General features: G+C 43.9%; 1 protein-coding gene across 6 annotated transcripts in view; it reads right to left on the reverse strand.

Annotated features, from left to right (window-relative positions):
- Positions 1 to 15157, reverse strand: part of MTA1 (metastasis associated 1) — a 114886-nt gene that overhangs the window by 69646 nt on the left and 30083 nt on the right. For all 6 annotated transcript variants that reach the window (XM_040412835.1, XM_040412834.1, XM_040412838.1 and 3 more), the window contains exons 4-7: positions 3512 to 3638; positions 2722 to 2785; positions 814 to 931; positions 181 to 283 (exon numbers count right to left, since the gene is read on the reverse strand). In XM_040412835.1, the coding sequence (XP_040268769.1) occupies positions 181 to 283; positions 814 to 931; positions 2722 to 2785; positions 3512 to 3638 (412 nt within the window). The remainder of the gene's footprint in view (positions 1 to 180; positions 284 to 813; positions 932 to 2721; positions 2786 to 3511; positions 3639 to 15157) is intronic.

The raw sequence follows: 15157 nt of genomic DNA on the forward strand, positions 1-15157 counted from the left end.
CTCCAGTCCATCTCCTGCAGCAAGGAGAGAGCGCTCAGTGCGAGTGCTTCATTCTCGTCATGGTACCCATCAATCTAAGGACTAGGACCCCTCACTATCACGACCAAATTAATAGAGATTAATAGAAGTATATGACAGGACAAATTGTGTAGATATATATATATTTCATTGCCTTCTTACCGTGCTACTACTAAAAACTGGTCTATCTGTTTATCTGTAAGGGGGTTGCTTGCCTCCCAAACTTTTGTCTCAAGGAAAGCTTGGTCTCTACCATCTTCTACGCCTGTGAAGAAAAACAATAATATTATATATGAAAACATTCCTGTAATGTTGGTTATCCTTGTCCATCAGGATGATCGCAGTCATCGTATCTGACAATGTTATATCTGTATCCATATATTCACAATAACTATTGCCGGCTAATGTACAGTTTTCGTGAGAGCCGCCAGTAGGCTACAGCATTTTTAGTCCGCATCTGATCCACATTTTTTTTTTCTTCGGGTTGAATGCAGACCCATTCACTTCGATGGGGCCATAAATTATGCGGGCAGCACTTTTTTCGGACAATGATAGGACAGTTCTATTAGGGGCTGGCGGTTACTTTCCACAAAATGAGGCATGCACATGGCCATTACCTGTGTTTGGCGGACCGCAAAACAACCAACGGTCGTGTGAATGAGCCCTAACTTTGTCAATCGAGCTATGTTACTGTAAAACCTAAAACTGTTCAGCTGCAGAATAACCAGCATTAAAGTCTAGACATCAGAGGAAGAATTTAGGCCAGACACAATGTCATACAGAAGCGATTATTACCTTCTTCTAGCAGATCTGTAATGTCAGCTTGGTATCTGTTGCCCACACGTATTTCTCCTTTATCTGCCAACAATGTTTTCTGCTGAGGATCATACACTAAGGAGTAAAAGAAAAAATCCTGCAAAAGAAAAAAAAAGAATAAGTGTGGTAAGAGGGGAAAAAAAACAAAGAACATATAAAGCAGTTCCCTTAACCACTTGCAGACCACCCATGGACCGTAAGGGTCCTAGTGGTGCGCACTTATCTCTGCAACGGCGTTCCTGTTAGCAGCAGTTAACGCCAATTGTACAGCTGTGGGAGCGGGAAGCAGGCCGTCATTAACAACTGGGCTCCCCATAGAGAAGGCAGCAATCAGCAATGCCACTGCCAGCTACAGTCCTAGTGATCATATGGTCGCCGAGGGTCGGGTATCTACAAGAGCTAGGACTGATACCTGTATGTCTGCTCCAGCTACAGGAGTAATCAGCAATGTACGAAATAAAAAGGTCATGTTAAATGTCCCCCAGAGGTCTTGTAAGAACTTATGGGGGTGCACAGTGTGAAGAAAGCAATATACCACCACACACAGCTTCTATCCTCGATGATCAGAAGCTAAATATCTCCCTATTGGCAAAAAGATCACTATGGAAAGGGGACATAAATATAAAAAAAAAGAAAAAAGAAAATGCATCTGGTAAGGAAGGGGATAGATAGTCCGGTCCTGATCAGCCCTATTTAGGCAGAGAACAGCCTGAACAACCTGCCAGAATTCTCCGGATGTAATGGGAATGCCCACATTAAGATCGGCTGCACTCCAGCAAGAATCCTGTGTATGCTGCGGTTTGTGTCCGTCCGATTCTCACCATTTTTACCGGATCAGGCGGCTGGATCTCTGTGGCACAGACGTGAAAGTAGCCTAAACCTGACATACTTCTTGAAAAGGTCGATCCTGCTGATTGTCAAAATCGGTTGTGGCATTTGAGAAAAAAAAATAAAAATACAGCACTGGGAAGTTGAGGAGCCAAGGTGCACCAAGGGGTTAGGCCCTGCCCTCAGTGCACCAAAGCCCTCATTTGCATAAAGAATAAAAGTCTGTTGCTGTCAATTTTCACAAGACGTGTATCATTTTAATCAGTAGGAACCATACCATACAGTATACCTGGTTTAATATAGTGATGAGCCGGCAGTGTAATACTGACCCCGATTACCCGATGGACGAGCAAATGCTCATTCATTAGGTAATTGGAATCTGTCAGCAGGTTTAATAATCATTGTTTGTCGGTGGCAGATCGTGCTGCGGGCATTAAGGAAGGGGCAGCCAGGTGTACATAGGAAGGGGCAGCCAGGTGCACATAGGAAGGGGCAGCCAGGTGCACATAGGAAGGGGCAGCCAGGTGCACATAGGAAGGGGCAGCCAGGTGCACATAGGAAGGGGCAGCCAGGTGCACATAGGAAGGGGCAGCCAGGTGCACATAGGAAGGGGCAGCCAGGTGCACATAGGAAGGGGCAGCCAGGTGCACATAGGAAGGGGCAGCCAGGTGCACATAGGAAGGGGCAGCCAGGTGCACATAGGAAGGGGCAGCCAGGTGCACATAGGAAGGGGCAGCCAGGTGCACATAGGAAGGGGCAGCCAGGTGCACATAGGAAGGGGCAGCCAGGTGCACATAGGAAGGGGCAGCCAGGTGCACATAGGAAGGGGCAGCCAGGTGTACATAGGAAGGGGCAGCCAGGTGTACATAGGAAGGGGCAGCCAGGTGTACATAGGAAGGGGCAGCCAGGTGTACATAGGAAGGGGCAGGGGTGGTTGTGGTTTACCATTAGAGCGGGCACAGAACAGAGTGTAAAAATATATAAAAGCCATCCACACAACACAAGTAAACCTAAAAGAAGGAAGTGAAACCTGTAAAATAAACTTATTGCACTACTCACCTCTCTTTCCAAGTAGGATTTTAAGGACTCTGTTTCATTTAGCAGTGTAACGCTGCATTTGCCCCTAAGAATTGAAAAAATCATGACATTCTTTTACAAAGAATATACATTTATAAGAAACCAAGTAAAGTCTACACCACAGGGTGGCACATAGAGGACAAGGTTATACATGGATGGGAGGGTGGTCGCAGTGGCCACACATCTGCTCTGTACAGGTACAGCTAGTCTGCGTGTAAATAATCCGACATCTACCTCTTGTAGCCTTCATACTTTACACTGCTGCTCTACCTGATGTTGTGCTTCTACACAGACAGCAGCCTTTGGCACTCCAGCTGTGGTGTCAAAGTACGACTCCCAGCATGCACACCTGCTTAGTCTTTTTAAGAACTCCCATACAAGTGAAGGGAGCATGCTAGGAGTTGTAGTTTCACCAGAGCTGGAGGTTGCTGATCCCTGAACTCAACGGACAAAATATTGTAAGGAACTAAGGATTGAAGCATTTATTACGTTTTCAACAAGTGGTTCCATGTGTTACCAAGAGGTCTTCTCCACGGCTTCACGCACACGACCGTATTTCCCCATCGGTGTGCATTCATTTCTATGGGGTCATGCACACACGTGTAATTTTTGTAGATCAGTAAATTAAAGAACGTGTACTATTCTGGTCCGCATTGTGGACGAGAACAGTCATTTTTATCTAAGCCATCCTGACTTCTAGGCCCTACCACATCCATATTTCTGCCATTTTATGCTGCGGATGTCCTTCCTCCCTCGCCTGCGTCTTGCTCACCTTATGTGTGTGGCTGGTAAAGACTCCAGCTGTCTAGACAGAAACAGCTCTCTGTGCCTTAACTGGTGCTTTAATTTTTCAGGTAAATCCACCATCTCAGGGTTCTCCATTTCTTCTTCCATTTCCCCTAATAAATAAATAAATAAAAAAAATTAGGATTGAGAATTTAGAGCAGAAATCTCATATGGTCTGTCAGCGGGTGACGGCAATGACATTCCTAATGATTGTGCGAGAAGAAAACGTCAAATTCTGAACAAAGAAAAAAACCACTGGAGGTCGTCTTATCACTCACGTATCATGACACGAGGACAAGAGAGCTCAGGACTTATCCGGAGCACAAGCAGCCTGGCGGCAAGATTATTTTCTGAGCTGCTAAAAGGGAGAAATACATGATGACAATTTTTCCAAAAAGGCATCTCTACCGCTGAGCTTTTTTGTTTAGTACAGATGAGGGTGGAAAGGCAGACTTACAGTATTGGAAAAAAATTATTTTAGGCCAAAATATGCACACCTCAGTAATAAAGAAAATCCCCCTTTAAAAAAATAAAATAAAAGTTGTCCATATGCCTAGCCTTTATCAGATATGCTTTCTCATCCAGACAAATGGAGGGATCCAATTACAGATATAAGTAACCGAGCGCTTTACGATTATCACAGTAATCCACGTTGAAGTACCACCCAGAACCCCAAGCACTAAGGAAAAGAGGGACTGACTTGTCCAGTTTTAGCAATTTCTTCAAAACCCCAGTCGTGTACCTTTGGAGAGGTGACCATTTGACACGACACAAGGGGAGCAGGTCACCACCGCAGACAGCGGCGTCAAAACCGAGACTGGCATCCCGAGAGCTCAGAGGAGCAGCCGAGGCCCGGGAGGATAGGAGCGGGTAGCAGATAAGTATGCTTCACTTCGCAGGTCTGCCCAAGAGGGTGGGTTTGTCCAACTCCTCACTCCGCTCCACCACAAAGGTCCACAACCTTATGCCTAATGCCGTCCATGAGCAGGCTCAGCTGTAGAATACAGAAGGCACCCGGCCGCAATGACGTAGAAATCGGGCATTTAACCCCTCAGATGCAGTGTTCAATTGTGATCGCGGCATCTGTAAAGTTAGGCAGAGGGAGGGAGCTTCATCTGCCTTCCAATCGGAGCCCCTGCAGTGAAATCCTGGGGCCCGCTAAAGGTTCCTAAGGCTTGTCATGGTAAACTGTCTGCGAAGCTGAGCACAAGGCACAGATTCACAGGCAGGCAATGAAAATCACATAGACCATGATAGTTCTTTATTATGGTATCTGGGACAAATGATCAGGAGATCGCAAGTTCCAGTCCCCTGAAGCGACTAGAAGTTACTGAGTAAAAAGTTTTAAAAAAAATTAAAATTATATATAAAAATTCACCCCCTTTAACAAATAAAATAATAATAATAAAAAAAAATAACTACAATTCATACCGCTCCATAATCGAAAATATAAAAAAAAGTTATGGCTGTCAGAAAATGGTGATACAAAGAAAAATGTTGCCTTTTTTAAAAGGTTTTAATTTTTTTAAAGTAACAGAATAAAAACCATACAAAGTTGGTATCGCCGTAATCATACTGACCCACAGAATAAGGACGTCTAGTTATCTTCTCCCACAAAAAATAACCCCTTATATAGCCATGTGAAAAAAAAAAAACGGCTATTGGAATGTGGAACTAGCATTGTGAATAGAGCGGAAAGCACAGCTCTCTACAAAGTGTAGTGGCCGCGCAGGGTTACTGCAGCATTCAAGTAAACAAGAGCATAGCTGCAGTAACCCAGCACGACCACTACACTTTGAACTACGCCGTGTTTCCGGTTCCATTCACAGTGCTAGGTCTAGCACTGGAGGGAACAACTGATCATCCCCCTTGCAAAGTGTTGGACCTTCAATCAGATATTTATCAGATAGGTCATCAGTATCAGGAGCCTGGAAAAACACAGAGTCCCACGAGGCTGGTCACCGTTGTGGCCTGCTATTGGATGCATATAACAACATATAATCAATGGGCGCAACATCACAGGCAGAGGAAGAGGCTGCAGGGCCCGTCTGCACCGGGGAGCGGGAGGTTGTCGCTCTCTTACAAGCAATAAACAAAGCCCTATAGATGCTGGTATGAAAAAGGAGATAAAAAAAATTATATGTCTCCAAGGAGGAAAGCTCCTAAATCCTGGACTGTCCCTTTAAACTGAACATTGCAGCATTATAGCTAGTGTGCTCACGTTGATAGCTCTCAAGGTCCGTCTCACGTCTTTGCCGTGTTCATTTTTTATAGTTTACCGTATTTCTGACAATCTCCTGCCTCCAATGTCTTACGCCACATAATAGGAAGAGTGATTAATGTATTCTCGTCAATGGGTTTCTGTAAAGCGCGTTGAGGATAGAAGAAGAAATCAGTTTGCAGAAGATTATATGTACTTTATGATGGTGGTGCCAATTTAGAATTTTATCCCCTTCTATATCCTTACTTAGAGGGTGAATATCCTTTTTCCAAATTGCCAAAGGCTCCAAACATACAAAACTTCAATCCAATCGCTAAAAACAGGTCAAAATCAAAACGAAGAATCGCATTTTTCTATCTTTTCCGGCTAGCTCAGGTTGTCAGCCTCAGACTTTGGTGGTATATCGCTGGGATATGGAACCCGCACCTTTCCTCAGAATGGGCCCCCTAAAGTGAAGGAGAGCGCAAGTGTGGCCACCCTCTATTCATTTCTACTGGAGGTACGAAAATAGGCGAGAACTTGCTGGGCTCCCACAGAGGAGAATGAAGCGGTGGCCGCGCTCGGGCAGTGCATTGGCCACTCATTTCTATGGAACTTCTGAGAATAGCCGTGCACACTCGCTCAGCTATTTTCGACAGTCCCATAGATATGAAAGGAATACGCGAAGCACATGCACTTCGTGCGTTACTTCATGGGTACCGTTCTCTAGATAGGAGCAGGTCCCAGAGGTTCGACCCTCACCTATCTGACATCGGTGGCATATTCTAGTGATAGACACAAACGCTTTAACTTCGTCAATTATTTTTATTTTTGTGTGGAATTCAGCATGCAATGTAAAATGACACAATGGGAGTCCTTTATCGAGACCGACATTTTTACGCCAGTTTTGATATCCCTCCTAAGCCATTGGGGGATGCGCCTAATTTGTGACGAGGTGAAGGACTTATATATTAAGCTCATCCTCCGGGTGCCTAGACTGAAATCTGCTCCTGCTCATAGCTGGCAAAGATTTCTATAATCATTTAAGTCACTATTTTTCCGTTCTTTCGACCCGTTATTTTAGACGGAAAAAAGTCCCAAGCAAAGTATTTTTTTTTTTCATCAAAAATAACGGATCTCAGATGGAAATGGCTAAAACATATGCAAAGAGTGCATAAAGGACGCTTAAAATATAGCATCAGTTTTTTTCTTTGTTTTTCTGATGGATCAGAAGATTGGAAACGGTGATGTGAACCCGGTCTAAACTGGAGTAAATTATGGTAAATATGCAGGGGTCAATGTCTCCGCCCATACCATGCCTCCTTTTTGGAAATTGGCAAGAGCAGCTTAGAAATTCCATTGGCGCCTACATTTAGACACAAAAAGTTGCAAACCGATGCAATGCAAAAAACAAGTCAGTCCAGCATCAACAAGCAATAAGAAATCAAAGTGCAGGTGCTCGCTACCGTGGCCAACATGCGAAAGCAAAAACTAGGGGACAGATTTATCGTAGGCTGAGACAACAAAGCACACTGCCAGATGCTGCGTCTGATTTCTGATGAAATGGGAAAATGCGCCAGCCTATGTGCACCATCACCGTCGACCGCTGGAGTGCGCATAAGTGCTGCTGGATTGCAGGGTCGTCGTAACCCTTGGAAATGTGCAGCATATAATGTGATGGAAAAAAAGAGTATTACACTCACCGGTAATCCGGTTTCCTGGAAGTCTCCATGACACCAAGTCCTGAGATTGACTTCCTTCTGATTGGACAGGAAAAACACAGAGAGGTTAAAAACCCCACCCCCTCCTCACATCGCCAGTGTATTTTAACGAAGAACCCCAGGATGAAAGGATAATAGCTAATAGCAGAACAAAAAAAGGGTGGGATGTATGTGGTGTCATGGAGACTTCCAGGAAACCGGATTACCGGTGAGTGTAATACTCTTTTCCCCAGTCGTCTCCATGACACCAAGTCCTGAGAAAAATATCAAAGATACTATTAGGGGGAGACCACAGCAGAAAGGACTATACGTCCAAATCTTAGGTCATCATTGGCAAAAATATCTAAAGGTATGTTTCGTAAAGGTATGAACTCTTTTCCAGGTCGCTGCCCTGCAAATTTGTTGTAATGAGGCTGAAGCTTTTTCCGCCCAGGAGGCTGCCATGCCTCTTGTTGAATGTGCTTTTTGAGAAGCAGGGGTATCTTTCCCTTGGACTTTATTTGCTTCGGAGATGGCGAGTCTTATCCATCTAGAGATGGAACTTTTTGCTGCTTTTTTCCCCTTGTTGGGACCTGAAACTGGACAAAAAGATTTTTGTCTACTCTCCATTGTCTGGTAACTTCCAGGTATTTTAGGACCGCTCTCCGAACATCTAATGTGTGGTAGGAGATTTCTTGTTCATTTTTTGGATTGTCACAAAACGAAGGAAGAACAATGTCTTGTGACCTATGGAAGGTCGAAACCACCTTTGGGAGAAATGCCGGATCCAATTTGAGAACTAATTTGTCCTGGAACACTGAAAAAAAACGGTTCTTGGATGGACAAGGCCTGTAGCTCACAGACTCTTCTGGCAGATGTTATTGCCACCAGGAAAATAGTTTTGACAGTAAGCCATTTGATGTTGATAGTGTCCAAAGGTTCAAACGGATCAGAGGTTAGGCCCGCCAGTACCGTATTAAGATTCCATGGAGATACCATGTTTTTAATCGTAGGTCTGATCCTATCTGCTGCCTTAAGGAATCTAGTTATCCAATGATGCTCTGTTAGCTTGGTATTATATAGGGCTCCTAGAGCAGATACCTGGACCCTAAGGGTATTAGGGGATAGCCCTAAATCTAGGCCTTCCTGAAGGAATTCCAGTATTAGTGGGATTTTGGCCGTGAACTGGTCGGTCGGAGTTTCCTGACCATTCGGCAAATTTCCCCCATATTTTTAAGTACTTGTCATCCGTGCTTTGTTTCCTACTCAGGAGTAAAGTGTTCACTACTTTCTTGGATAACCCTAACTTTAATAAGTTGGATTCTTCAGAATCCAGGCTGTTAACTTTAGTATTTTTAGCTCTGGGTGAGTAATAGGCCCCTGACTTAGAAGGTCCGGTCTCAGCGGTAGAAGGAGAGGGGCTTCTATGCTGAGGGCTCTTAACAGCGAAAACCAACTTCTCTTGGGCCAAGAGGGCGTTATCAGAATTAGCGTGCAATTCTCTTTCAGAAATTTCTGCAGTACTCTGGGGATAAGTGGAAATGGAGGGAACGTGTAAACTAAATTTGTTGTCCAATTTTGGTTGAAGGCGTCTACTGCCAGAGGATGATCCCTGGGGTTGAGGGAGAAGAACTGATTTAACTGACGATTCTTCCTGGATGCAAACAGGTCCACTGTCGGTCTGCCCCATTTCTTTGTGATTAGATGGAAGGTTTCCGGGGCTAACATCCATTCTCCAGGGTCTAATGTGTGGCGACTCAGGTAATCGGCCTGAATGTTTAAAGACCCCTTCAGGTGTACCGCTGCAAGAGACTGTATGTTCTCCTCTGCCCAGGAGAAAATTTTGTTTCCTAGGTCCTGCAGTGGATGATATCTTGTGCCTCCCTGGTGTTGGATGAAGGCCACTGCTGTAGCATTGTCCGAATATATTAGGACGTGACGACGCACTGACAACCGACTGACGTTTTACGTAGTTCTTCCATCTTCCCTGGTAGGAGTTTCCCTGGACTACCGCTCCCCAACCCTGGAGGCTTGCGTCCGTCGTGATTACTAGGGGTAGTTCTTGTGCCCAAAATATCCCATTCTTTAGGTTGGTTTCGTTGAGCCACCAATTCAGTGACTTTTTTACTTTTGGATCTAAGAATATTCGTTTCTCTAGAGTCGATTGTGATCTGTTCCATTTGGTTAAAATGAATTTTTGGAGTGGCCTTAGATGAAACTGTGCCCAGGCCACTGCTGGGATGCATGCTGAAAGACTTCCTAATACTTTCATGGCTTGCTGGACGGAACAGAATTTCTCTTTCTTGAAATTCCTCAAAGTTGTTTGAAGTTAACTTATTTTTTGAGGTGGAAGAAAGGATCTTTGGGAAACTGTGTTTAAAGTTATACCCAAAAAAATCTTCAGTCTGTCTGGAATTAAACCTGATTTTTCCCAATTGATTATCCAACCTAGGCTCTGTAGATGGTACAGAACTAACCTGAGATGGATTTCTAGGGTAGCTATGTTGTCTGCAACTACTAACAGGTCGTCCAGATAAGGGATCACACAGATTGCCTTTTGTCTCAGGTTTGCTATGGCTTCCGCCATTACCTTTGTAAACACTCTTGGGGCTGAAGAGATTCCAAAGGGGAGACACTTGAACTGAAAGTGTTGAATGCGTCCCTTTAATTCTATCGCAAACCTTAGGAACTTTCTTGATGACATGTGTATTGGGACATGATAGTAGGCATCCCTTAAGTCTATAGTGGCAATCACTGCATCCTTTTTTAAAAGCTTCACGGACGACTTTAGAGTTTCCATTTTTAATTTTTGGTATCTCACATATTTGTTTAGGTATTTTAAATTTATCATCACTCTTGATTTCCCGTTTGGTTTCTTTATAATAAAGAGACGGGAATAGAATCCCATTCCTATCTGATTTTCTGGGACGGGTTCTATTGCGGCCAAGCTTAATACGTTTTTGATATAGTCTTTTAAAAGGTACCAACTTGACATGGGGGAAGGGTAGTTACGACAAATTTCTGTGGAGGGGGAGAGAGTAGTTCTATTATGTAACCCTCTTCTATAATATTTAGTATCCATGCACTGCTTGTTATGTGCTCCCAAGATTTTTGGAAGGAGCTGAGCCTTCCCCCCCACTGGTATGGCGTCATTGCTTGGTGTTGGAGGTGGAGGTTTCTGCTCTATTTGGGTTGAAGAGGAAATTCCTTCCCCTACCTCCCTTCACATAGCTCCACCTACCGGTCTTTCCTTTATCTCTCTTATTTTCTGAAAATATCGGTCACGAAAGGGCTGCCTTTTTTGTTTGTACATTTCCTCTGGGAAACCCCTTTTTTTATTGGTCGCATTCTCTAGAATTTTATCTAGGTCTTCTCCAAAGACATATTGACCGTGGAAAGGGAGCGCGAATAATTTATTTTTAGACGTGATGTCTCCTGACCACGCTTTAAGCCATAACGCCCGTCTCGCTGTATTGGATAGAACAGCTGTTCAGGCAGACAGTTTAACTGTTTCTGCTGCTGCGTCTGCTAGAAAAGAAGTTGCCATCTTTAACAGAGGCAAGCTCTCCAAAATTTGGTCCCGAGGTGTCTTATTGACTAGATGTATCTCCAATTGTTCTAGCCATAAGTTTAGTGTTCTGGCTACACAAGTTGAGGCGACACCTGGTTTGAGAAGGGCCGCCGTTGTCTCCCAGGTTCTTAAGAGACTCTCCGCTTTCCTATCTAGAGGATCTTTCAGCTGTGCTGAGTCCTCAAAGGGTAGAGCCGTATATTTTGCCACCTTGGCTACTGGTGCGTCTACTTTAGGTATAGTCTCCCAGTCAGTGCAGTCCTCTGGGCTAAAAGGGTAGCGCCTTTTAATTCCCCTTGGAATAAAGGATCCCTTGTCTGGTTTCTCCCACTCAGAACGTACCAATTTCTGGACACTATCTGGTACTGGAAAAACTGCTTTTTTCCTTTCTCCTAATCCCCCGAAAATTTCTTGTTGGGTTGATTTAGGCGTTTTTGGCATCTCCATCTGAATAGTAGCCCTAATGGCCCTGATAAGCTCGTCGATGTCCTCTGAATTAAACAAAAAACGTTTGTATTCACCCTCCTCGTCCGAGGATGCGGGGTGTTTTTGTACCGACTCGGAGTCTGAAACCACCAGTCCCTCAGAATCCGAATCCACATTAAGTGACCGATTACTGCGGGTGTCTTGAGGAGGAGTAATTATTGGGGGAGTTGGTTCCTTAGCCGATAAGGCCAGCTGAACCTCCTCTTTAACTACTTTCCTAATATCATCAATCAGGCTGGAAGATTCGGCTTTGACGACACTGGACGTACATTCTTTACACACAGTCCCTGGATTTGATGCAGGCTCGGTTCCAGAGCCTGGCGTGAGGGGGGCACTCATCTCGACTCCCGACCGCTTCCGGGGGTGCACCTCGAAAAGAGGAAGCCGCGCTATGCAGGGCGCCATTCTACAGGACCTGTGGTGTTTTATAGTGTCCTTTACCTTCCAGGACCTGTGGCGCATGATGACGACGTCAGGACGCTTGCTCCGCCCCCGGCGTCTGACGTCACCCGCCTGCCGGGACACATCTCAGTGCCCATCCGCCGTATCTTCTTTTCCCCCCTGCATTAAGCCCTCCTGGGCCGCCGCAGAGGGAATCTTCGCAGGGGGCATACCGTTATGCGCCCGGGCCTAACCGTAGGGAGGAGGGAGAGCTGCCCTGCAGATCCGACCTCGGCCTGAAGGAGGAAGAACCAGGTGAGCCCCTTAGAGCTCCATGTACCTCTCCTGCTTCCTATCCTGATGAGACAGGAAAAACACTGGCGATGTGAGGAGGGGGTGGGGTTTTTAACCCCTCTGTGTTTTTCCAGTCCAATCAGAAGGAAGTCAATCTCAGGACTTGGTGTCATGGAGACGACTGGGGAAAAATAAAATCTAACCAGAAAAGGAAGCAATGTGGACAATCACCATACATTAGTAAGTGGCAAGCCTTGTATTAAAGGGGTTGTCCGGGTTCAGAGCTCCCCTTCACTTATTTACCATGTATGAGTGGAGCATCAGAGCATTTCTAGCTCCAATGCTCCCCTTTTTCTTCACTACCGGTGACATATCGTGCTTCTCATGGGTGTGCTAGGTGAAAACTTCCGCCTAGCAGGTAGCCTGGTGACGTCACCGGCAGAAATGGGCAGTCTTTAGCGCTGCCCTAGGCTGTTTTACAGGCTGGGGCTGCGCTTAAGACCGCCTATTAGTGCCGGTGACATCACCAGGATCACTGCTAGGCGGAAGCCTCCGCCTAGCATACTGAGAAAAAGCCCTTGTCCTGCGTGACAATGGGGAGCATTGGAGCTAGAAATGCTTGGATGCTCCACTCATACAGGGTAAATGTGTGAAGGGGCGCTTATGTCCAGGTTTAGCTCTGAACCCGGTCATCCCAACAATCATCGTTTCTGTCAAGTATGAAGAGGAAAGAAACAGCAGGAAAAGGAAAGTTCTGTGTCGCTCTGATTTAGGCAGACTAACAGAACCAGAAGCCAGAAAAAACACAAAAAAAACTCTAGTTACTCATGGACATTAGTCTGTTCATATCTCCATACAGTTATACAGACATCAATAATGTCTTTGTGGAGCGGTGTAGATCTAGTTATCTTCTAGAAAGCAGATGTTCGACCCCACAACTCAAAAGACGGCCATACACACTCCGCTATCCAATGTGATGTGCGGCGATAAAACATCTATCAGCTACAGAACATGATACACAACGACGGGGCAGAAGACAAAAAAACACAAACTCTCAAATACAATCTAGAAGGAGACGATCTACTTTGGTACAAAGGGAAAAGAAAAACTGTTCAATCGTAAAAAATTTCAAAAAAGAATCTCGCATTAGGCCACGCTATCCTTGTAAGATTTCAATCACAACATACATAAACTAATGTTATAATCAAGATATAGAGTTGTCCAGAATTTTAATTTGATTTCAATGCCAAGAAAAAGTATTGTGACACTCAATACCAAGCAAAAAAAGACCCACACATTAACTCAATGTAGCCTGGCAACATGGGGTTAATTTGTGAGTATCGATTGCTCATTATGTGAGGAGGTACTTGCTTGATGGGGTCACTTACTAATATTGTGAAGCCATGTGCCTCATGGACAACATGAGGTTAGCGTGTGAGGTACATGATGGAGTTACTTGATATTAACATGAGGCACATGGTTTCATCAATTTGAACCTTCATGTGCCTCACATTAATAATAAATAACCCCATCATGTACCTCACATTATTCACAGGTTGTCCATTAGATGTGAGGAGGTACTTGATGGGGTTACTAGTAAAGGGGTTGTCAGGGCTTTTAACCCCTTCATTTTCACCTTAAGGACCAGGCCATTTTTTGCAAATCTGACCAGTGCTGATAACTTTAAAACGCTTTGACTTATCCAGGCCGTTCAGAGATTGTTTTTTCGTCACATATTGTACTTCATGACACTGGCAAAATGGAGTAAAAAAATTCATTTTTATTTATAAAAAAAAAATACCAAATTTGCAAATTTCCAAGTTTCAATTTCTCTACTTCTATAATTCATAGTGATACCTACAAAAATAGTTATTACTTTACATTCCCCATATGTCTACTTCATGTTTGGATCATTTTGGGAATGACATTTTATTTTTTGTGGATGTTACAAGGCTTAGAAGTTTAGAAGCAAATCTTGAAATGTTTCTGAAATTTTCAAAAACCCACTTAAGGACCAGTTCAGGTCTGAAGTCACTTTGTGAGGCTTACATAATAGAAACCACCCAAAAGTGACCCCATTCTAGAAACTACACCCCTCAAGGTATTCCAAACTGATTTTACAAACTTTGTTAACCCTTTAGGTGTTCCACAAGGATTAATGGAAAATAGAGATACAATTTCAAAATGTCACTTTTTTGGCAGATTTTCTATTTGAATAATTTTTTTCCAGTTACAAAGCAAGGGTTAACAGCCAAACCAAACTCAATATTTATGGCCCTGAAACACCCCATATGTGGTCGTAAACCGCTGTACGGGCACACGGCAGGGCGCAGAAGGAAAGGAATGCCATACAGTTTTTGGAAGGCAGATTTTGCTGGACTGGTTTTTTGACACCATGTCCCATTTGAAGCCCCCCTGATGCACCCCTAGAGTAGAAACTCCAAAAGTGATCCCATTTTAGTAACTACAGAATAAGGTGGCAGTTTTTTGTTGGTACTATTTTAGGGTACATATGATTTTTGGTTGCCCTATATTACACTTTTTGTGAGGCAAGGTAACAATAAATAGCTGTGTTGGCACAGTTTTTATTTTTTGTTATTTCCACCATTCATCTGACAGGTTAGATCATGTGGTATTTTTATAGACCAGGTTGTCACGGACGCGGCGATACCTAATATTTTTTTTTAAGTAAGTTTTACACAATGATTTCTTTTTTTGAAACAAAAAATAAATTATGTTTTAGTGTTTCCATAGTCTGAGAGCCATAATTTTTTCAGTTTTTGGGCGATTATCTTGGGTAGGGTATGATTTTTGCAGGATGAGATGACTGTTTGATTGGCACTATTTTGGGGTGCGTGTGACTTTTTGATCGCTTGCCCTTACACTTTTTGTGATTAAGGTGACAAAAAATGGCTTTTTTTTACACCATTTTTATTTTTATTTTTTTACGGTATGTGATATTTTTATAGAGCCGGTCGATACGGATGCGGCGATACCTAA

This window comes from Bufo bufo, chromosome 11 (genome assembly GCF_905171765.1).
Source record: "Bufo bufo chromosome 11, aBufBuf1.1, whole genome shotgun sequence".
Lineage (NCBI taxonomy): Eukaryota > Metazoa > Chordata > Amphibia > Anura > Bufonidae > Bufo > Bufo bufo.